The 24,395-nt window shown below is 52.8% G+C and overlaps 1 protein-coding gene across 2 annotated transcripts in view; it reads left to right on the top strand.

The window, feature by feature from the left end:
• Positions 1-21,691: 21,691 nt before the first annotated feature.
• Positions 21,692-24,395, top strand: part of ITGA3 (integrin subunit alpha 3) — a 29,524-nt gene continuing 26,820 nt past the window's right edge. The window contains exon 1 of one of the 2 annotated variants that reach the window (XM_079905320.1): positions 21,692-22,212. In XM_079905320.1, the coding sequence (XP_079761446.1) occupies positions 22,007-22,212 (206 nt within the window). In that variant the 5' untranslated portion in view covers positions 21,692-22,006. The remainder of the gene's footprint in view (positions 22,213-24,395) is intronic. The other variant, XM_079905319.1, reaches the window with a different exon arrangement.

The following is a 24,395-nucleotide window of genomic DNA, read 5'->3' as shown; positions in this document are numbered from 1 at the left end:
CAAAAGTTTCACACACATAATTCATGTAATCCCATCATAACCCTTTTTCTCCCTACCCTTAGATTGCCCCTCTCCCCTTCCCTCTCCCCACTGGTAACCACTAGTTTGTTCTCTATATCTGTGGGTCTGTTTCTTCTTTGTTGTATTCACTAGTTTGTTGTAGTTTTTAGATTCCACATATAAGTGATATCATACAGTATTTGTCTTTCTCTGTCTGACTTATTTCATTTAGCATAATGCCCTCCAAGTCCAACCTTTGCTGCAAATAACAGAATTTCATTCTTTTTTATGACTGAGTATTCCATTGTGTGTATATGTGTGTGTTTGTGTGTATCACATCTTCTTTATCCATTCATCTGTTGATGGGCATTTAGGTTGCTTCCATACTTTGGTAATTGTACATAATGCTGCTATGAACATTGGGAAAACTACTAATATTTAGATGACATGATACACAGACAAAATCCATAAAATATACAAAATATTAGACTAAATAAGTGAATTTAACAAGGTCACTGGATACAAGATCAGTATAAGAAATCAAATGTTCTTCAATATACTATCAATGTACAATTAGGGAAAGGAATTTTTTTAAAAACACCATTTATACACCTTAAGATTAGCAAATACCTACCTAGAAATAAACCTAACCAAAATAGTGCAAGAATAGTCAATACACAGAAAACCACAAAACATTACTGAGAAATACTTTAAAATACCTAAATTAACAGAGGGGTATACCATGTTCATGGATTGGAAGACTAGATATTGTAAAGGTGTTCATCCTCCACAAATCAATCTATAGATTCAATGCAGTCCCAATCAAACTCCTAGTGAGAATGTGTATGTGTGTGAGTTTGTGTGTGTAACTTGGCCAGTTGATTCTAAATTTACCCCTATAAAAAAAAATAAAATTTATACAGAAATGCAAAAGACCAAGAAACACCAAGACACTCTTGAAGAAGAGCAAAGCAAAAGAACTCCAGCACCAGATATTAAGACAGCGTGGTATTAGTGCAAGAATAGACCAGATAGAACAAAATACAGAGCCCCAAAACAGATCCACACAAATATGGCCACATGATTTTTTTTTTTTTTTTTTTTTTTTTTTTTGCGGTACGCGGGTCTCTCACTGTTGTGGCCTCTCCCCTTGCAGAGCACAGGCTCCGGATGCGCAGGCTCAGCGGCCATGGCTCACAGGCCTAGCCGCTCGGCGGCATGTGGGATCTTCCCGGACCGGGGCACGAACCCATGTCCTCTGCATTGGCAGGCGGACTCTCAACCACTGCGCCACCAGGGAAGCCCCGCCACTTGATTTTTGACACAGATGATACTGCTATGCTATACTGGGGAAAGAATGGTCTCTTCAAAATGGTGCTGGGTCAATTGGATATTCATTTGGAAAAAAAGTATCTTTTAAAAATTGAAGTATAATGGACATACAACATTATATTAGTTTCAGGCGTACAACATAATGATTCTACATTTGTATACATTGCAAAATGATCACCACAATAAGTCTAGTTATTATCTGGAGAAAAGATATCTTGATCCCTATTTCACATCACACCAGAAATAAATTCAGGATAAGTTTAGTTCTAAATATAAAAGGTAAGGAAACTGGAAGAAAGCATAGAATATCTTCATGCCTTTGGGGTGGGCAAAGGTTTCTTAAACAGAACACACAAAGTACTAACCATAATGGAAAACAACTTGATAAATTATTCTCCACTAAAATTAAGAACTTCTATTTATCACAAGTCACCATGAAGAAAGTGAAAAGGCAAACTACAGAGTTGGAGAAGATATTTGCAATGCAAAGGGCTTGTGTCCAGGGCTTGTCTTGCTGATCAATAGGAATAAGATGGACAACCCAATCAGAAGATCAAGAGGCTTGAATAGGCACTTCACAAATAAGGCTTTGCAAATGGCCTGTAAACATCTGGGAAGATGTTCAATATCATCAGTCACCAGGGAGATGCAGACACCATAAGGAGCTAAAAGGGAAAAGACCGACACTATTAAGTGTTGGCAGGACGTGAAGCACGTAGCACTCTTGTACCCAGCCGGTGGGAGTAAGTTGGCACAGCCACTTTGGAAACCTTTATGGCAGCATCAACTAAAGCTGAACTTATCCAACCCCTATGGCCTAACAATTTCCCATCTGGGCATGTAGCCAACAGAAAGGCATACATTATGCCCCAAAAGACAGGGGCAAGAGTGTTCCCCACGGCACTGTGGTCAGCAGCCACGAATTTTAAAAGCTGGATGGCCATCAGCAGTAGGATAGACAGATAAAGGGTGATATGTTCACATGATGGTGTATTATACAGCAACTCAAAGGAACAAACTACAACTACAAGAAACGACATGGAGGATCTCACAAGCTTAACGCTGAACAACAACAAAAAAAAGCCAGACACAGAAGAACACATATTGTACGATGCTGTTGATAGAAAGTTCAAAACCAGGCAAAACTACTCTGTGGTGGTAGAAGTCAGGGTGGTGATTACCTTTAGGGAAAGCAGAGATTAGGGGGAGGCAAGAGGGGCTTTGGGGGATGCTGGAATTAATCTATTTTTTTGAGCTGCATTCTGGTTACATATTGTGTTCATTTTTTGTTTTAGAAGTTTGATTTTTTGTTGATGTTGATCGTGCCATATGCCGTGTGGGATCTTTTATTTATTTATTTATTTGGCCGCACCGGGTCTTAGTTGCAGCACGCGGCATCTTAGTTGTGGCATGTGGGGTCTTTAGTTGTGTCATGCGGACTCAGCTGCGGCATGCATGTGGGATCTAGTTCCCTTACCAGGGATCGAACCCGGGACCCCTACGTTGGGAGTGCAGAGTCTTAACCACTGGACCAGCAGGGAAGTCCCACATATTGTGTTCATTTTGTGAAAACCCATGCACTTTTCTGTCTGTATGTTACACTTCAATAAAACATTCACATTACAACAAAATTAAATGGTGGCCCAGAGAGACCTGTGAACTTGCTCAGGGTCACACAGCTCTTAGACCGGCAGTTAAAGTCCTAGGTTCTTACTCCTGCTTTGTTCCCCCCCATCTATGTGGAGTGGGAAGAAAACAAAACCACAGTTGCTGTTATAAAAGCTGACAGCAGAATTCCCCTGAGAGGAGGCTATGCTTGGGAAATAACTTTCTGGGCTCTCTCTGGACATGAAAGGAAGAGCAGCCTGGCCCCAGCCAACAGCCTGGAGCACTCGGGGTTTCAGGGGAGAGTTCTTGAAGAGAGATGTGGGCGGGGCGGGAGGGTGGGGGGAGACAGAGAGACAGAGAGAGGCTGAGAACCAACAAGATGGTGGGTGACCAGGGTGAGATGAAAACATGGCGGCTGGCCGTGAGAGGAGAGGGCAGCCGTGGGGCTTGAAGACCAGTGGTATCTGATATTCATCACTCCCCTCCCTCCTCCAGCACCCCCACCCCGCAGGAATGATCCTCCACCTTCACTGCCTTGGGTGACTAGTATTCAAGGAGGAATTAAGGAAGGAGGGGGTGCATTCCACACCTGGGCTGACAAAGTGCAGGGCCAACAGCCCACAGGTGAGAGGCAGAGAAGACAATTCAGCAAAAGCCAGACCCTCGGGGTGGGGGGCTCATGCTCTTCCAGTATGATTTTTTTTTTTTTTTTTTTTTTTGCGGTACGCAGGCCTCTCACTGCCATGGCCTCTCCCGTTGCGGAGCACAGGCTCCGGAGGCGCAGGCTCAGCGGCCATGGCTCACGGGCCCAGCCGCTCCGCGGCATGTGGGATCTTCCCGGACCGGGGCACGAACCCGTGTCCCCTGCATCGGCAGGCGGACTCCCAACCACTGTGCCACCAGGTAAGCCCCCAGTATGATTTTTATTGTGAGAAGGGGAAGGGTGAGCCTAGAAATCTGGAGCACTCGAGTTCCCTGGGTGACTGGCCCTTGGGTTTCATGTGAAGCAGGCAGGGGAGCTTGGATGTGGTTTAGGGCCCATTGCACTCAGCTAACTTCCCCAAGCCCTTTCCTGCACTGGTGCAGGCTGTAGAAGGTCAGACCTTTCAGCCAGATGTTACACAGACACACTAACACCGTGGAGCATGTCAGTGACCAAAGGCCAAGATGGCTGGAGGAGGCCATGGAGATTCACCTTGCCGACATCTGGGAGCTTGAAGGAGCCCCCCTTCCCAACCCACCCCCACCCCTGCCCTGTCCAGGCCTATCGTTGGGTGGAAGGACTCTGACACTCAAAGAAACAGGGGTTCAAGGCCCCAAGAGAAGAGTCAGCAGCCCTGAGGAACTGAGACTGAAGGCGGCGGGGGGGGGGGGGGGGCTTCAGCTCCCCCCAGGGCAAGTGGGAGGACGCTTACCACAGTATCTCCTTTGCCTCTCACAATTTAGAAACCCCAGTCACCTGCAGTAGGTCTAGTTTGTTGGCGCAGAGGTGCAGGACCTCTCTTCTCTCAGACCTGTCACTCACAGGACCCCAGTCGATCAGCAGGAAGACTGCAGGAGGCAGTGCTAGACCATTTCTTTCTCACTGATGAGGCTCTGAGAGGCTCCAGCCCAGACACAGCTGGGAAGTCATGGGGGTGCAGGAGAGGCCAGCCCTGGGTGAGGTGGCAGGAGGGCAAGGAACGTGCTTTGCTCCTGGCGATTAAGGAGGCTCCAGGTCGGTGTGGGAGTGCGGGGGCAGCAGTGGTGGACACAGCCCCCAAGAGGGATAGGACCCTCCTCATGGAGGCCCGTCTCCAAATGTCACCTCCTCCAGCAAGCCTTCCCAGATGCCCTCATTAAAGAGGCTGTCCCCATCCTCATCCCCAACCCGTGCTCCCAAACACAGGCACACCAGCCCCCCACCTGAGTGGAGGGCCTGCTCTGCCTGTCTCCCCACTGAGCACTGAGTGACCTCTGAAGATCAGGGCCAAGGGCTCCTCCGGGTCTCCCCCAGGCTGCCGAGGTGCGCTCCGCAGAGGGCAGGTGCCCACCAGCACTTTCTGGGTCAACCAGAGACGGTCCACGCCACCTGGAAGACTTCCTGAGGGAGGGGGCCCCGGAGAGGCAGGAGGACCTTCCAGAATTTACGGGAGAAGAGGGAGTGCTCGGATCTCCTCTGACAGCCACATGCCCACTGAACCCTGATTCTAGGGCAGACCTGCCCTTGCTGCCCTGGCTGGGGACCAGCCCATCCCCATAACTAGTCCCAGCCAGGGAAGCCCAGGTCTGGGGAGGAGAGGCCGTGACTGGGCAGAGGGCCCATCCTTCCCTGGAGCCCTTGGACCCACAGGGCCTGGAGCCTCTCAGGCCCACAGCCCCTCCCCCCGCTGGCCAGAGCTGAATGGGGCTCCCCAGGAGGCAGGCGGTGCTGCTTCCCCCTCTGTCCCCAGGGGTGTTATCAGGGAAAGGGTGGCCTTCAGGGAAGGGGAGCAGGTGTTTGCCTGGTTGGGAGAGGCTTGGCTGAAGTTCAAGTTTAGCTACTTAAACATGCCAAGGGGGAAAGAGGTGTTGTTTGCTCCTATGTTGCTGCCTCAGACCTCCCAGGGCACGGGTGGGGCCGGACGGGACCGAGAAAGCTGAGCGTCTGGGTCCTCAACACGCTATGGGGATGCACAGCCACTTCTCCTGGCCCGGCTCCTCCTTCCACCAGACCACTCTTGGGTGGGTGGCACCTGGATTCTTGTCCCAGCCTGTCCATGCAGAGATGAGAGATGAGGAGAGAGGGGACAGAGAGGCAGAGGAAGACAGGACTAGAAGGCAGAGGTGGGTGATGGGGGCAGAGGAGGGGACAAGGGAGAAGGCTCGAGAAAGCTCTCGGGCAGAGGCCCTGGGAGCGGAGCAGGGCTCCCCAGTTTCCTGGCCCAGAGGGAGGGAGCTACACAGGTCTGGCCCCTGTACACTGCCCAGGAAGAGTATCGTAATTTTCTGGGGCCGGCCCCTGCCTCTGGCGCCCCAGGGCAGTTCTGAGGGTGTGTCTGAGGCTGCCACGCCTGATGGGGCGGTGTGCCCTGGGTGGGGGCCGCTTGTGAGGCCGACAGGCCTGGGACGGCACCCCCAGCCCTGTCAAGCTCCTTGCTTGTTTTTTCCTGTCAGCTCTGCCTTCAGGGACGGCCTCCCGCCCAGGCTGTAAGGCAGGCAGCAGCTTGTCTGACCCAGCCTGGCCCTGGGGGAGCCCCCCTCCTAGGGGGCTGAATAACCCAAGCCAGTGTGACAAGAGAGACTCTTCCCACCGTCATCCCGGGAGCCAGGGAGGGCCCCCTCCCTGCCCCCAGCTCTCCGACCTCTCCCCTGAGAGCAGGCCCGGAGCCTCTGGGATGCAACCAGATTCCTGCTGGGCTGGTGGGCTGTGGGAGGATCAGTAGGCTGGCTACTGTTCTCTGCATCTCCCATCCCCCTCAGAGGGTGAGCCAGGCTCCTGCCTCCTCCGGCTTCCCCTCCCCGTGTCCAGGGCCTGCTTGCCTGAGTGAGACAAGAGTAATGGATGCAGCCAGGGCCTGACCCAAGTTCCTTGGCTCTGGGCCCAGCGCCAGGAACACAGTCCGTAAATATTTGGGGAGTGAATGATGCCCGCCCCTCCCCACACAGCCGACTCATATAGCCACAGAAGGCTTGGTGCCCGTCTTCATCAGCCTTGCTGATGGATGTTCTTCCTAAAATCTAGCCTCCGTCCTTCAGGGGCCCCTTTACTTGGTATTGGGACCGAAATGAACTGGTCTGGCCTTTGGAAAGTTAACCATGGTCCTCACCCCGCTCCACTCTGCCCCCTCCTGGAGAGTTGTCTGCCCGCTGTCACCCTGTCCGGAAGGGCTCAGCCCTGGGTGGGCGCCCCCAAACTCCTTGGGAGTCCCCTTTCCTGCCCTACCGGGAGCCTGGAGGGGAACAGCAGCCTTCAACTCCCCCTCTCCCGTGGCCTCAGATCAAGACAACAAGGATGTCTTTTGAAGGAAGTCTCTGGACAGCTCCCATGCCAGGCAGCTGGGAATTGGAGGGAACCGGCGGCCGCCGGCTGCAGGGGGATGGCTGAGGTAGTCTCAGGGTGCTCCCCGCCCGCACTCCTAGAGCCTTGGGACAGGCTACGGAGCAGGAGAGCTGGAGTCGGGGCAGGCAAGAAGGTGCTCGTGTGTGCTCTTCCAATTTTGCTCTGTGGGTCTGCCCTCACTTCATGATACTCCCCTGGCCCACTGTCTTGTCATGCAATATGCATGGGATAGAGTATGCAGTAAGTAGTCAATAAATGTTAACCATTATTACTAAGACTTTTAAGACTCAAAGACCAAGTTCTCCACGTTCCCTCAGCCCTGAGTTCCGGGTGTGCTTCTCATTGCCTGGGGGAAGGAAGGCTGTGTAGGAAATAATATACTTTGGGACTGGACAAACCCCTGCCCCAACCTGCCTGCCCTGAGCAGGCCGACCTGCTCCCAGCCACTGTTGCCCTCCCCACCGGGTTCTCATGGGACCCCAGATCTGGGGTCTTCCTCCATAGTCCTCCAGCCTTGCCAGCCTGGTGCCCATCCCACTTCCAGGAAGAAGGACATAAACACTGCTGAGATAGATTAGAGCCCCAGCATCCTCTCCGGAAGTACCAGGATACTTGGGGTTCCTGTCTGGGTCAGGGAGGTCTGGGAATTCCTAGGGCTTGGGTTAGGGAGCCCAGGGAGTGGGGAAGCACCCATTCCAGGAGCTAAGGAGAGAGGGAGCAGGGTGGTCCCACCCAAAGGTGGCATTTAGACCCCTACCACCTCTGCCTGCATACCTAATGGGTGTGAAGTGGTATCTCCTTGTGGTTTTTTTTTTTTTTTTTGCGGTACGCGGGCCTCTCACTGCTGTGGCCTCTCCCATTGCGGAGCACAGGCTCCGGACGCGCAGGCCCAGCAGCCATGGCTCACGGGCCCAGCCACTCCGCGGCATGTGGGATCTTCCCGGACCGGGGCACGAACCTGTGTCCTCTGCATCGGCAGGCGGACTCTCAACCACTGCACCACCAGGGAAGCCCTCTCCTTGTGGTTTTGATTTGCATTTCCCAGATGACTAACGATGTTGAGCATCCTTTTTTTTTTTTGAGCATCTTTTTTTAAAGCGCTTATTGGCCATTTGTGTATCTTCTTTGGCGAAATGTCTATTCAAATGCTTTTTAACCACCTTGCTGGCACGAAGCCACTAGGCTGTCCTGCCTGCATCCATTCTCCCCGTAGCAGCCTGTCCTTTGCTAAGTGAGGTTCTAGCCAGGCTCTTCCCTGCTTAAACCTTTAATGGCTCCCCACTGCTTACAGCTGAACTTACCAAACTGTGTCCTGTGAAAAGTGTTTGGGGAGAGGTCAGGAGAGGTTCCTTTGAAGATGGTTCCATGGTCAAATTATGGTCACAATTTGGGGAAATGCTACGTCCTCTCACCCATGCCAGGAGTTTGCCAACACATGTTGGCCCAAGGAAGTCCCAAGGCAAACATTCCCCTCCTCAACTCAGCATTTCCCAAACGAATTTGATGATAAATTCACACTCTCCTCACCTTGTATTTTCTTTTTCACAGCTTTATTGAGATAGAACTCACAAATCATACAACTGACTCATTTAAAGCATGCAACTGAATGGTTTTTAGTATCGTCACAGAGATGTGCAGACATCACTAGTATCAATTTGGGAACATTTTCATCAGCCTCAAAAGAAACCCCATACCCCAACCTGTCCCGCTTATCCCTCCCTCTCGTCTCTGGACAGCTACTAATCTACTTTCTATCTCTGTATTTGCCTGTTCTGGGCATTTCGTGGAAATTGAATCATACTAGATGCAGCCTTTTGTGTCTTCTTTCACTCAGCGAAATGTTTCCATGGTTCACCCATATTGTAATGTGTATCAGTACTTCATTCATTTTCATGGCCAAATAATGGTCCATAGTGTGGATAAGCTACATTTTGATTCATCAGTTGATGGACATTTGTGTCGTTTTTACTTCGGAGCTATTTTGAATAATGCTGCTATGAACATTCATGTACAAGTTTCTGTGGGAACGTGTGTTTTCATTTCTCTTGGGGTATATACTTGGGAGTGGAATTGCTGGGTCAAATGGTAACTCTATGTTTAACTATTTGAGGAAATTCCAGGCTATTTTGAAGCCATTGCATCATTTTACATTCCCACCAGCAGCGTATTAGGGCTCCAGTTTCTCCACATCTTTGCCAACACTTATCTGACTTTTTGGTTCTAGCCATCCTTGTGGGTGTGAAGTGGTATCTCATTGTGGTTTGATTTGCATTTCCCTAATTATTAGAGATGTTGAGCATTTCTCATGTGCTTGTTGACCATTTGTATGTCTTCTTTGGAGAAACGTCTATTCAGATCCTTTGCCCATTTTTAAACTGGGTTACTTGTCTTTTTATTATTGAATTGTAAATGCTATTTATATATTCCAGATACAAATCCCTTATCAGATATATGATGGATCAATATTTTATTTCATTCTATGGGTTATCTTTTTGCTTTCTTAAAGGTGTCTTTTTATTTATTTTTATTATTTATTTATTTTTATTTATTTAGGCCGTGCCACATAGCATGCAGGATCTCACCCATGCCCCCTGCCGTGGAAGCACGGATTCTTAACCACTGGACCACCAGGCAAGTCCTTAAAGGTGTCCTTTGAAGCACAACTTTGATTAAGTTCAGTGTCTCAGTCCATTCTGGCTGCTATAATGAAATACCTCAGACTAGGTAGCTTCTAAACAACAGAAATTTATGTCTCACAGTTCTAGAGGCTGAAAGTCCAAGATCAGGGTGTCAGCATGGTCAGGTGAGGGCCCTCTTCTGGGTTGCAGACTTCTTGTTCTAGCCTCACGTGACGAAAGGAGCTAGGGAGCTCTGTGGGCCTCTTTTATGAGGATACTAATCCCAGTCACGAGGGCTTTGCCCTCATGACCTTATAACCTCCCAGAGGTCCCACCTCCTAAAATCATTGCCTTGGGAATTAGGATTTCAACATATGAATACGGGTGTGTGGGGGGTGGGGACACAAACATCCAGCCCACAGCATTCAGTTTATCTCTTTTTTCTTTTGTTGTTTGTGCTTTTGGTGTTATAACTAAGAGTCCATTGGCAAATACAAGACCACAAAGACTAACCCCTATGCTTTCTTCTAAGAGTTGTACAGGTTTACCTCTTATATTTAGGTCTTTGATCCATTTCGAGTTAATTTTTCCATATGATCTGACGTAGTGATTCAACTTCATCCTTCTGCATGTGAATATCCCAGTCCTCCCCTGCAGTCCACCTTGTATATTTACAAAACCTCCAGTAGCATCTCATGGAACCCTGGTGCTTCAGGGAACACCAATTGGGAATTGCCAACCTATATGATCAGGTCCAAGTTTCTTAGCCTAGCCAAGGCCTCTCACCATCTGCCCCCAACTGGCCTCTTGCTGTTCCTTAGACTTGCACTGGGTTTTTCTGCCTCCAGGCCTTAGTATATACTGTTCTAACACTGCATCCAACCACTATCACATTCACACACACCATCCACCTTTTCCTACTGAAATTCACTCATCCTCTAAGGGATAATAATAGCTAACATTTATGAGCACTTGCTAGGTACCACTTTCCTAAGCGCTTTATTCGTAGTATTATCTCATTTAACGCTTACACTAACCCTATGACGTATATACGCCTATTATCCTCATTTTATAGGTGAGGGAATCGAAGTTCAACATGGGTAAGTAAACTGCCCAAGGTTGCACAGTTAGCAAGTGATGGAGGGAGAATTTAAACCCAGACCGTCTGCCTCCAGAGGCCCTGCTCCAACTAATCACTGCCCTCCAATCAGCCTTCGTTTATCACCCCCACTCTGCCCACTACTTCATTGGTACCAAAATATATTTACTGAACTCTACTATGTAGTTTGCTGAAATACCAAGTTAGCAAATGAGTAAAAGAATGAATAGAACTGCATTGTCAGAGCTGGAAGGGCCTCAGGCTTCCTGGAATGTGGGGTACACTCCAGGATAACAGGCTCTGTGACTCACCCAGGGTCACAAGGTGGGGCAGAAACCATGTCAGGACGAGGTCTCTACCTCCTGCTGGTAGCTTTGATGCCATGCCTGCTGTGTCTCCATTCAACATACGTTTATTGAGTTCCTTGCCTGTGCCAGGCCCCAGTCTGAGCCCCATCTGAGACAAACAGAACAAGACCCCTGGGACCCTGCCCTGTCTCTCTCCCCGGGGACAATGGGGCTTAGGCCTGGCAGGGTTCCTCCAGGGTTTCAAGGGCCATTCCCTGGGCTCCGACCCAGCTTTCCCTGTTCCCTTGGAGGAAGCGCTGAGAATGGGAGATGGCAGGCAGTCAGGGGCACAGAGCTGGCCGGGAGGAAGGGCCCCAGCTTCAGTTCTTTTCCTGGCACCCTTGTTTGCTGCGTGTCCCTGACTTCCGGTGGTTGTTTCCGCCCCACCCATAACCTCCCTGGCTGAGTGGGCAGCTGGCCTGGGACTCGAATTCTCCCACCATCCTCAATTTCAGCCATCTCTCGGATAGGCAATCCCTCAAAGCCCAACAGACCTGGATGAGAATCTTGCTCCCTCCACCAGCTGCATGACCTTGGGCCTGTCACTTTGCCAGTCTAAGTCTTTGTTTCCTCTTCTGGAAAAGGGGACAATGGGACTGACCTCACAGGTTTGTCATGAAGAATAAAAGACATAATATACATAAGGCGCCTGGCACAATGAGACTCCCAATACAAAATGTTATCTCTTTTCTCAGCCTAGCTCTTCCCACTTTCCTCCTCCAGGAAGTCGTCCAGGATGCCCTCTTTCCCCTGTCTCCCCATCCCTGTGTTGGGGTCCCAGTCTGAGCCCTGGGGAAGGCCAGTTGGGCTCCTGCGTGATGGAGGTGCTATGATGGGACTCTCCAGGTTCTGATATCTCCATGAGCTCTCAGGTGTCCATTTCTCTCACATAGACGTATCCATGTCTCATAGGGAATGGGGCTGAAGGGGATCCACAGGGAGCTTCATGAGTTTTTCAATGGACCAGTTCAATTCAATGTACATCCTTGACCTCGACTTCAAGCAGAGCACTGTGGTAGGAGCTATTGGCAGGGTGGAGAGAGAGGGGAGTCTGAGCTTACTTTTCCTGGAGTATTGAGCTATAGGGGGAGAGATAGCCACTGCCACCCCCACACCCATTGCAATGAAAAATAAATTTTGTTGAGCTATTACTATGTGATAGTCATTGTGCAAATTCTTTTACTCTCCACAATGACTCTATGCTTAGGGTGCAATTTTAAACTCAATTTTACAGACATAGAAACTGAGGCACAAAGAACTTAAGCAACTTTGCTCAAGTGAATAAGTGACATCTGGTCAAATGTGACAAATGCTCTATCAGAGGGAGAAACAGGGTTATGCTGGAGCAGAAAACATCCACTGAGATCCAGGGAGTCTGGGAAGATGATGGGTTTCAGCTGGCCTTGAAGGAAGAGGAGTTGTTCATGGGCAGGAAGAAGTAGGAGCACTGCTTGCAGGCAAAGGCCTCAAGAAGGGGGCGAGGGCTTCCCTGGTGGCGCAGTGGTTGAGAGTCCGCCTGCCGATGCAGGGGACACAGGTTCGTGCCCCGGTCCGGGAAGATCCCACATGCCGCGGAGTGGCTGGGCCCGTGAGCCATGGCCGCTGAGCCTGTGCGTCCGGAGCCTGTGCTCTGCAACGGGAGGGGCCACAACAGTGAGAGGCCCACGTACCGCAAAAAAAAAAAAAAAAGAAGAAGGGGGCGAGCAGGCGTTTGGGGGATGAAGATCTGCCTGGCAGTTGGGGCTGTGTGGGGAGGACGGGAGTGCAGCGGGCAAGGGCAGAAGGTGAACAGGACGGTCATGGAGGACCTCAAGGCCCCGGCTGAGGATCTGGGCTCCGGGTTTGGTTCTGCAAGGCACCCAAGGTAGTGTTTTAAGTGGAGTCAGATCAGAGGAGAGGAGGAGGGCCTCCTGGGGCCAGGTGACAATTGTCTAAGGGGAGAGAAGGGAAAGATATGGTGGGTAGCCCGATGCCAGGTGCTCCCTGGGTATGATCTCAGCCTCCCAACAGTCCCTAGAGGTGGGCATGATCATCACCTCTTTGTAAATAAACTGAGGCTCAGAGCTGACCAGAGGTGGGTTCGAGGCTAATGGCACTGGGGTGGGGGCCCTGTTCCCTAAGGTGAGGCCAGGCCCCAGACCATGTTTGCCCACTGGCGGCGAGGGTGGGTGTGCAGTACTCTGAGGTCTTCTCAGGGTGTCTGTGGGTGCAGAGAGGAGGGTGGGCATGGAATGAATGAGGTGGGGCTTCCGGGGTTACAAATGGGGTCACCAAGAGAGCTAGAACAACAGGGGGTCAAAAGGAAGGAAGGGCAGAGCTGAGGGGCCGGAGCCCAGGGTGCAGGTGGTGAGAGGCCTGCGGGGGTTGGGACCGCAGGGGTTGTCTTCAGTGAGTTTGTGGTGGGCCTGGCTGACCAGTGGCCTGATCAACAGCAGAGCTCAGGCTGGTGCTCTTGGGGAAAAGTCTGGGTTTGGGGTACAAACCTTGGAGTCCCTCCTGGCCTCTGGCCTCCGTGTCTATCTCTAGCCCTGCCCTGGGGCCTCGGGCAGATTGCCAGCCAGACCTGCACCTCCACGTAGGAGGCCCTAGAGGTCCCCGACTCGCTGGCTGTCCTTACTGCTGACTTCTCCCGTGTGCCCTGCATCCCATAGCCACCAACTCCTGCCCACACTCCTCGTCCAAATATCTTGACAGTCCACCTACATCTCTACAGTAAGGCAGCCCCTCACCCCTTCTCACTTCTCTCTCCACATCAGCCCCAGATGGGTCTCCCTGACTCCCAACCAGAGGAAGCTTTTGAATCCACAAAGGCTGTCTGCTTACTCCAAGGCATGAACCCATCACTTCCCTTCAGTGCCAAGGCCAGCAAGCTGAAGCCCAAACTCCAGGCTCTAGTGCTTTCCTGAGCGTGTCCCTTACAGCCAGCTGTACTTGTGATTACTGCCCAGTGTCCTACCTACTGCATCTCAGTGCCCCCCACCTCCCCACACTCCACTCGTAAGTTCCCTTCTCAGCAGCCGTGGTGGACTGTGCTCTCACCCATCGCAGAGCTATACCTGTCGGGGCCGTGGTCCAGAGCAGTTCAGCCACTTCGGGAGTGGCCTTCACATCCTCCAAGCCCCATCTGACTCTTTACCTCAGATGAGTCCCTGATGCCCAGGACGATCCCCCAGAGAGAAAAGGCCAAGCCCCTGGGGGATTGTTTTACAGGAAACTGAAATCTCCATCATTGCCCTCATCATGGTAACAGTTAAGCAAAGAGGGCAGTGCCAGGGCCCGTCTGGAACCCCTGCCTGCCCCGCCCACTCCCCACTAAATCATTCTTTGTCCCAGCTCTTCCCCCAGCACAGCACCATTTCCTCCCTGCCACCACCACTCCCACCTTCATGGCTGCCTGCGTCAGTTTATACCCCAGGGCCCTGGTTTCTGTGTGTGATGCTGTAGCATCCTGCCCCATCCCTGCCAGGTAGGGCTCCCCGCCTTTTAATAGCAACCTTCAGGAAACAGGCCCTAAGCCACAAAAAGGTTGCCCAGTGGTGAGAATTTCTGTGATCCTGGCAGGAAAGGAGAGGGCCATGAGGAGGAGGAACGTCTGCTGTCTCCCAGATCAGAGTCCAGAAGGGTGCCCTGCCTTGCACATCAGACTCTGGGTCCCTAGAGCAGGCTTGCACCTCCCCGCTCCGTCTGCCTTGTAATCTACTCTTTAGCTCACTGAAACTTGCAAGCAGATTTCAAATCAGCGGCAACTCGCCCCACTGCCCTTCTTGCCGCTGGCCGCTCAGGGGTGAGGTCCCAAGTGAGGGGCTGGTTGGGGACGGGGCGGTGCTGGGATGAGGGGCGAGAGCTGGGAGGAGGCTACAACCTGCGTTACTCAGGGCCCTGGCCCGTCCGGAGCGGGCGGGGAGGAGGAAGTGAGTCAGTGGGCACAGCAATTCATGCCTCAGAATTCTGACTTTCCTTTTCAACCCACTGAGCCAAGACGTTTGTCCCAACAGGATCCTGCGGTGGGGGAGGGGAGGGGAGGGGAGCGAGAGGGTATTTATGAGACAGAGCTGGCCTCTCACTCACCTCTACCAGGTTCACTTTTTTAGGGCCATAAACAGTATGGGGCCAACTGAATTCAGCCAGACGTGCAGTGGTTGAAGACCTACTGTGTGTGAGGGACTGTCATGGGTGCTGGAAATACAGATGTAATGGACAGTGAGTACAGCGAGTACTTAGTGAGCGACTTCTGGGTCCCAGTTCTGCTGTTTTTCAACAAACCTGTGAGTCTGGTATCTGTGTCCAATTTATAGTGAGGAAACTGAGACTAAGAGGTGAAGGGACTTGTCCAAGGTCACGGCCCTATCAGTCTCTAATCATACCATGAGCCCAGCCTACAAGTCAGTGCAAGGTCTGGAAGATGCACGAGTGATTACATCTGTGTGTGTGTGTGTGTGTATGTGTGTGTGTGTGTGTGTGTGTACACAGGGGTGCAGGGGGCAGGGGTGAGGGAAGGAAGTGAAAATTCATGAAAGAATTCAAAGAACAAGTGGCTATTTCCCAAGTGAACGAGGGGGTGTAGGGAGGCAGAGGTATCAGCAAGTGGCACGGACCAGCCCTGGCGTGTCTGTGGAATCCTGCCAGGGGCAAGGCGCTGCGACAGAGGCTGTTACAGGGGAGCAGGCTGTGGGGACAATGGGGAGGTGCTGAGCCCGTTCCGGACGCTCAGAATCTGGGAAGCCTGTGGGTGGCCAGCTGGAGGTGACTGGCAAGGGTTGAACATCAAGGCTGGAGCCTGGAGGTGCTTGGGTGGGGGTCATCAGCATGGGGGAGGATGGTAATGCACAAAGGGTGATCTGGGGAGGCAGAGGGACGAGCACGAACAGCAGCCCGGGGTGGGCTGAGGAATCTCGCAAGGGGGTGAGGGTGCTGGGCAGAGATAGTGCGGGAGGAGGGCCAAGAGAAGGTGCAGAGGTCAGTCAACAGGGTCACTGCTGCCACCCCAGAGAGGTCAGGGGCAAAGGACCAAAGACTACTACCGGGCATGCCCCCCAGAGGAGGCTGGTTCCCAAGTGGATAAGGTTTCAGTGAGATGAGGGGGCTGAAACCAGGTTGGGGAGGTAGAAGGGACCAAGACAACCCAAGGGCAGAATCCCTACTCCAGAGAGAGCAGACAGGTGACTTATCTCAAGGATGTGACTTCTAAGCTGTGTGTGTCCTGGAAGAACAGAAGGCAGCCAAGATGACTGGGGGATGGGGGAAGCAGGGTGCCTGGAGGAGATATTCACACCTCTTGCACCTTGGGCATCTCAGTATTTTCAGCTGTAAAGTGGGAGACATCTCCACCTCAAAAGGTTATTAGAAGATAACATACATAAAGGGCGGGACACACAGTAGGTGCTCAATAAATGTAAGCTTCCCTTCTGAATTCAAATGTTCATAAAACATTCAGAGACACATAGTCACACAGGCAAACAGGTGTGAATGTGCAAGGGACCGTGTGCACAGATACATGTTCCCATCAACATGTATATAGAAGTGCTCCATAGACAACCACACATGGCCCTCCACCCTTAGCAGTAGCTCTAGGAAGTTAGTAGGAGTGTGTGGAGGAGGCAGATGAAGCCCCCCACCTGTCCAGATTTCCCACCTGGCCAATAAGAACCCTGCCAATAAGAAGGCATCTCCCCAAGAAATGGCAAGGCCCTAGGGGGCTGGTGACTCAGCTCAGCTGGGGCTACCAGGTGGGTCCCCGTGGCCTCCCAAACTTGAAGAGGCCACCTTGGCATGAGGTAGAGAATGCTATAGAGTCCTAATCTCCCAGCCAGGAGGGCAGGGCTTGTGCAGCAAGGCCAGGCCGTGGCGGGCAGCAAGGGGACCATGGAGAGGGTTGAAGGAACTAGAAAGACAAAGGGGTGGGCCAGCAGGGAAGTTTCCTGATGTCTGCAGCCTGCTCGCCAGGCCCCTGTGGGGGTCACTGCCCATTTATCCCTGGAACCCCTCTGCTCTTTCCCTCCCCCACCCGCTGCGTACCCCACCACACATGTACCTGAAGTCCAAGTCAAATCAGCGCCCTGGGTCCTTCTCACTCACTCTCTCCCTCCCTCCCTCTGCCCCTGCCCCTGCTCAGCCCACTTCACCCATTGCCTAAATGATTACAGCAGCCCCTTCCTGCTCCCCAGCCCAGTTCGTCTTGGCAATGCCAGCGTCACGCTGTAGCCAAAATGTTCTTTCTAACACCCCCATTGTTCCATAATCACCAGCCCTGAAACATAATGCAATGTTTAAATTTGAGAGCTTTCAGAACGTGAGGCCGGGATGAAACCCTGGCCTCCTGAAGAAGCCCTCCCTCGTTCATCTTTGAACCCCTGAGGCTTCTCAGCTCTGTGCCAGTACATAGCAGGTTGTCACGGAATGCTTGAAACTGACAGATTCTGAGCCAGAGAAGTTGCCTGACCTGGATGTCTTTCCTCCCCCACATCTGGGGCACAGGAGAAAGGAAATCTGATAAACCCATTCATGCTTCACTGCTCCTCCCTCCCTCCCCAGTAATTTGCATTTTCAATTCATGTCAGAGATAGAGACCTGAGTCTTAGTTCCATAGCTGAGATTTGGTCCATTTAGTTCAAGGAATATTAGGAGCCTTGGGACACAAGGGATGCCAGGTGAGGAATAATAAGGGATTCCTTCCAGCCTTTCGTTTCATAGATGGGGAAACCGAGGCCTGGAGGAGGAAAGGAACTTGCGCAAGGTGAGAGGGCAGAAGACAGCCTGCATCCAGCCCTCGTGGAACCACAGTTCCACTCCATCCATATCTCTCCATCTCTGCACTGACCTTCCTATGAGAAGTGAGTGAGCAAGAGGTGTGCTCTGGGGCTCTGGAAGAGGGAGATGGGGAGGGGGGGAAGTGTTGTGTGTGTCGGGGGGGAGCAGCAGAGGAAGGCTGGTATGAACACAGCAGGCACTGAATAAATGGAAGGTACCTTTACAGAATATGACGTTGTCATGTTACAACTGGGAAAACTGCACCCCAAGTTAGGCCCCAACTCTTCTGCGTTCTTCTCTTGAGGCTCCCTCTTGCTAATAATCCTTTCCTTCTCACTTGTCCAGATACTCCTCCTCCAGGAAGCCTCCCTGACTCTACAGCAGAACCCACAGTTTGTATGTTGTCATGTTTGCCCACAGAGGCAGATGGACCCCATCCAAGATTTGGTTCAATGTCAAGACTGATGATGCCACACACACACTAAGAGGGAATGAAAAGGTTTATTATTTACATAACTGAGGTCTCTGCAGGAGCAGGGCTGGCTTCTCAAACAGGTCCAAAATGGCTTGAGAGAGCGAGGAAAGGAGATTGGCCTGGGTTTTTACTGTGGTGAGGGAGTGAGGCCAGGTGAGCATTTGTGAGGAAAGTGGCTTGCACGGTTCGAATCTCCCATGGACGCCAAAGGAGGCAGCACAGCACCCAGGCTTTCTTTTTTTTTTATTACCAAGCTATGAGCTTGTCCAGGTGGGAGGCACAAGGGGAAGAGGGAGAGGGGACGGCTTAAAAGGTGTCAGCAGTCAAACATCAAAAACTGGGCTCAGGGCTTCCCTGGTGGCGCAGTGGTTGAGAGTCCACCTGCCGATGCAGGGGACACGGGTTCGTGCCCCGGTCCGGGAAGATCCCACATGCCGCGGAGTGGCTGGGCCCATAAGCCATGGCCGCTGAGCCAGCACGTCCGGAGCCTGTGCTCCGCAACGAGAGAGGCCACGACAGTGAGAGGCCCACATAACGCAAAAAAAAAAAACAAAAAACAAAAAACTGGGCTCAGACTCCTCATTACACATGTTATTCTCCTTGTTTACATTTCTAGGTGGGTCCCTTCTCTACTGGGAAGGGTTGGCATCGGTCAACTGAGGGATGAGATGAGGCTGTGGATGATAATGTCACTTACATCAGAGGATTCTGGACCTTTGGCATGAACTGGGGATTTCTCTTTCTGCATCTCTCCAGCCCAGAGACCCCTCCAGTCCCTTCATCCCTCCATTCCCATTCCATCTCCCCCAGATCTGTCTGACACTCCCCCACATTCCTTAGCTTGGGCCCTCCCCCTACCAGGCACCCGTGCTCCCACTCCCACATTCCCTCTGGACACTCCCCAGAGTGGAAAAACCATCCCTCATCCCTTTCCTGCTCCCAGCCCTGGGATCGGACATGCTGGTCATTCCTGTTTGGGATGGCCGAAGAGATAACACCTGGCATGGAGCCCATCTGTCATCACAGGACTCTCAAAGCTGTTTCAGGTGGGGCCCCTGTCCACACTGAGTGTCCACCCTGGCCCCTGGGCTCCTGGCCCTGTCTGCTTCCTCCTTCTCTAAGAATGAGGTGGAGGACCCGGCAGCCAGCTGGAAGGAGAGCGAGGTAACTGTTCAACTTCCATCCAGGTCAGCTTCCTGTTCCTTGGCCCCACATGTCCTAACCCCTGGAGACTCTGGGCCGCAAAGCAGACCATGGAGAGAGGCTGGGCAGCTCTGAGAGTCAAAGCTTGGGAACAAATGCTGCTCCAAGGGCAGACAGGGATGAGTGTCCTCTCCCCAAACACCGCAGAGAACGCTGCTATCACAGCTGCTTTTGTTTAGGTATGTCTGGCTTTCTGACCAACATCTGGAGTTTGTCTCTTAAAGACACAGCTGTGGCCAGTGGCCTCCAGTCCTAGCTCTACCTCCCATGAGCTGCGTGACCTTGGACATCCATGTTCCTCAAGTCAAATGAGGAGTCAAATGAGGCCAGGAGAATATGAGAGTCTGCAGGTGAAAGGATTCATAAGCACAAGTTCATCTCGAGTCCCTTCCCAGGCTCTGAATCTAATTCTGTACTCCTAATTCTTTGAATCTAATTTTGTGCTCCTAATTCTTTATCTTTTTCCTTAAAGAGGGCTCCAAATTGTACAAGCTTCAAGGCCCCACAAAACCTAGATCTGCCCTGAGTATGGTACAAATGTTAATTATTAGCATAAGTGGTCAAGAAGGGCGGCTCAGATAACACAGGATTAAAATCCGAGTTGCATAGCCTTCAAGTTGCTTAACCTCCTTGAGCCTCAGTTTTCTCATCTTAAAACAGAGATAACACCTCAAAGATTGCTGTGAGAATTTAATTTAATAATATTTGTGGGCTTCCCTGGTGGCACAGTGGTTGAGAGTCCGCCTGCCGATGCAGGGGACATGGGTTCGTGCCCCGGTCCGGGAGGATCCCACATGCCGCAGAGCGGCTGGGCCTGTGAGCCATGGCCGCTGAGCCTGTGCATCCAGAGCCTGTGCTCTGCAACGGGAGAGGCCACAACAGTGAGAGGCCCGCGTACCTCAAAAAAAAAAAAAAAAAAAAAAAAAATGTAAAGCACTTAGCATAGTTTCTGCTGCACAAGCACTACTATATGGTGGTTTTCTTATTATCATAAACTCTCAGAGATAGGGGCTCTAAAATGAATTTCAAGGAAGTAAGAGCTGAGAACTGAACTCCTGGACCAAAATAAGAAAGCTCCTTTAGCCTAGAAAAAAGAATGGTCAGGGGAAAAATGGGTCTTTGTGCTGCAATAAGGGAAATCTTAGTCAGACTCAAGAAAATACAGAGTGATCTCTTTAAGTTCCCTTTCAGTTCGATTCTTCTGCGGATAACCAGGCCTTTGGGCCTCGCCCACCTAACTCCTCCACCTTGGCGCCACCCACTACACACCAGTGGGGGCTGGAGTCGCCCGCCGTCTCCAAACGCTCGGTTGGAGCCTGCGTGGTTGGAGGGGGCCTTTGGAATTCTGCTGGGCTGGGCCCTGAAGGCAAGGGTGGATGAGAAATGGGTCCAGTCTGGGCCCAGCTCCCTGGCCACGCAGACACTCTAAAGAGAAGGGACTTCTTTCCACATCTACCGGACATCCATGATACAAAATAGATATCAGAAGGCGCAGCCCTTTGGGGAAAACGCTGTCTTGTTGCTAATTACAGTTAGCGATACTTGGTTATTACCAATGCTAAATATCTGTCTGATTTTGTTGAGCGACCATTCCCAGCTCGGATCGGGGTGGGTGGGAGCGAGTGGGCAAGAGAAAGAAATCTTGACAAGGACGGTGAAGGGCTGCGTACGAGGAAGAACGCCCAGAGACCGCTAACCTTCTCTCAGGGGCTCACAGCGCGGCGGAGGCGAGGGCATTCCAGCCAGTGGCTTGCGGATGTCGGCTCCCAGATGCGCCAACGCCGGGGCTCTCCAGCCGGACCCACAGAGGTGGCCGCGTCCGGAACGGCCTTTCCAGCGGCTGTAGCCTCCGCAGCAAAGCAGCGGGACAAATCCCACCCCCGGCCCCGCCCGTCCAATCCATCTTGCTCGGGAGGCGACGCTTCTCGGGAGAAACAAGGGGCGGGGAGGGGTAATCCAAGCCTTCGGGGGCTCCGGACAGGTGTTTGGGGGAGAGGGCGGAGCCGGGTTAGGGAGGATGGAGAGGGAGGGGCGGTGCTGCCCCTTTAAGAGGAGGCGGCCGAGCCGGGACCTTGTCTCTTTCCCCGGAAGGAAAGCCTAGCCCCGGCTGGGCGCGCAAGGTGGGGAGGTGCGGGGCTGGGCGTGGAGAGGCGGGGCGCGCGCGGTGGGACCCCTCCTTCCCGTCCTCCTTGCTGTCGACAGGTCTGCCTGCCCAGATCCGCTGCCGAGCCCGGATCGGAGGCGACAGTGCGGCCAAGTGGGCGCGGCCGGCACGAGTTGGGGGGCAGGGTGCCCGGGGCAGGGGGGCGGTGACCCGGGACAGTGCAGGCGGGAGAACAGACCCGCGGACCTCAGAGGGGAATCTGAGAGCTCAGACCGTGAGCGGACGTGAAACTGGCCAGGGCTGGGGGCCAGAAACTGATCAGCGCTTCGGGGCTCAACTAAGCGGACGCCAGAGTGTTCTCCGGTGGCGCGGGGGAGCAGGTGAACAGGTCCTCACTCCCAGCTCCACGCTCTCACGCGCTCTCGCCCGGGCCCCGGCTCCCGTCCGCAGCCATGGGCCCCGGCCCCAGCCGCGCCGCCCGCGTCCTACGCCCGATGTTCTGCGCGCTCGCCTTGATGGTGGCCGCCAGCGACCGCGTCGCCTCCGCCTTCAACCTGGACACCCGATTCCTGGTGGTGAAGGAGGCCGGGAACCCGGGCAGCCTCTTCGGCTACTCGGTCGCCCTCCATCGGCAGACGGAGCGGCAGCAGCGTTACCTGTAAGTGAAACTGGCCGGGGTGGGATGGGAGAGTGTGTGAACAGGGTGCGGATCCCGAGTGGAGTCCAAGCCCTGGGCCAGCTGGCTTCCAGGCTCGCAGGCCTCCAGCTCTGGGGAGCGACGATTAAGGGAGCGGAGACCTAGGCAGCCCTTCTGCTGCCGAGGCTTGGCGGCAAGTAAAGGGATTGGGTGTGGGATGGGGGGGCAGTAATTATTGGCAAGTGCTGACCCGGCCAGAACCTGTCTAGACTCAGCCCCTCAGGCCTTTAAACCTCTCTTGAGAGTAGAAGTGGGGTCCCCGTTTCCTGACCCCCCTCCCATTCAGTGAACTGGGTGCTTAGTATACCGAATGCCTCTTCTCTCCAGGGCTGGGAACTGGGGAAAACTGCAAGATAAACACCTTTCCCCTTTCCTGGGAAGAACCTACGGGGACATGCATTTACGCCCGCCCCCACCTCGCACATAGTCTGCGGCCCGCCAGCCACACCCTCTGCAGAACCACACTGAAGGGCCTTCTCAACTGCTTGGCGGTTGGAGAGTGAAGTGATGGGCGAGTCTGGGCGTTTGGAGCTGTCCAGGCGCTCCTTCTGACCCCTTGAGGATGCAGAAGTAGAAGTGAGAGGAGCTGCTGTCCCAACTCCTGCTTGGTCTTCTGCAACCTACCCCCACCCCCAGCAGTGATGCCCTCCCACCAGACGTCCTCCTCGCATTCCATGGATTCATGTTGAATCTTCAACCCTGAGTGTGTTTGTTTTGGTCTCAGGAGGGAAATAGTGTTTTTCTCTTTCTTCTGTTCTCCTTCCCCAACAGCTGCAAGAAGGAGGAGAAAGAGCTAGGCAGAGGGGAGAGAGGGGAAGGAGCGCATCCAGCTGCTTGGGTTGCCACCCCCGCCCCCCTTAGTCATGCCCAGTGGGGCATGTCCAAGTTTGAGAAGTTTCTCTGCATGGGCTCAGCGTGCTGAGGTTGGCAGTTAGGGGAAGAGGCCGCTGGGGAAGGTGAGGCTGCCACGGGAGGGAAGGTTGTTAGGACGGGACAGGCAGGCCCTCTTTGGGCAGTAGCCCTTCTGGTTGACCTACCGAGATGTCAAACCCTGCTGAGCAAGAGGACATGGTCGGATAAAGGGTGTGTTGAAACCTTTCTCAACTCTGGCTGGAACCTGCAGAAACTTGAGGAAGTTGCAATGTCCAAAGTTCAGACTGCCCCAGCCTTGTTCCCTGCCCTCCTGGTCCAGCCCCTGCCCAGGCCACCTACCTACTTGGCCTCAATTCCATCTAGCTTCTGCAGAGGCTAGGGCCACCACACCCTTCCCAGCCTGGCCCTAGCAGCTGCGGTCTGGCCCTAGCCACTCTTCCATCTTTTGGAGACCCTAAGTGATCATCAGCACACGTTTCTATGTTGGTGCTCTTTCTGCCCCAGCCCAGAAAAAGATTTTCCGATTTTCAGTGCTGAATCTGCATGATATGAGGCAATGGAGTGTAAAGAGAATATCAGAAAAGCAAGGGTAAATAATGGAAAGCTGGAGTAAATCATAGCTTCTGTAATCACACACACCCCCCCTTTTTTTTTCGCTGTGTGACCTTAAGCAGGGTATTTCTCTTCTCTGGGCCAGTTTTCCCCAAGGAGAGGTTGGGTCTGGATCTATGTACTCCTTCCTGCCTCTGTTGGCAGCTTGGCACTGTGGAGAAAGAAGAGGCTCCCGAGTCCCATTGCCAGTTTCCTGTCTTGAATCTGTCACTAATACCTGAGGCTTAATTATCTTACACGTCAGGGGGAGGGGAGCCACACGCCTTCTTCATGGGGTGACGGTGGGCTTTTAATGAGATAATTTGTGTAAAATGCTCTGCATCTGCCTTCTTCGCCCAGGGGCAGCTGAGGGCTCTTGTGCTGAAGCTGGGACCTGGATGCGCCCTCACTAACCAAGGACCTCACCCAAGAGGGCTGAGCAGAGGGGTCCCACTTTTCTTCCTGGGCAGCTAGAGATGGCATTAGGCCTGCCAGGAGCCCAGAAGTTTCTAAAACTAATGAATCTCGGAGAGGCAGGTAGTCTAGATAGCGTTCTGGGGGACTCACTTGGGTATCCTCAGACTTTTCCAGGGGTGGTTCTGCATCTTGGGTCATCTCCTCATCTCACTGAATTCTGCCCCATGACCCTTTGGGAGAATCAGCTGGGCCAGCTGGGCTGA

Source organism: Stenella coeruleoalba (genome assembly GCF_951394435.1).
Source record: "Stenella coeruleoalba genome assembly, chromosome: 19".
Classification (NCBI taxonomy): domain Eukaryota; kingdom Metazoa; phylum Chordata; class Mammalia; order Artiodactyla; family Delphinidae; genus Stenella; species Stenella coeruleoalba.
This window is presented reverse-complemented; position numbering and strand designations above follow the sequence as displayed.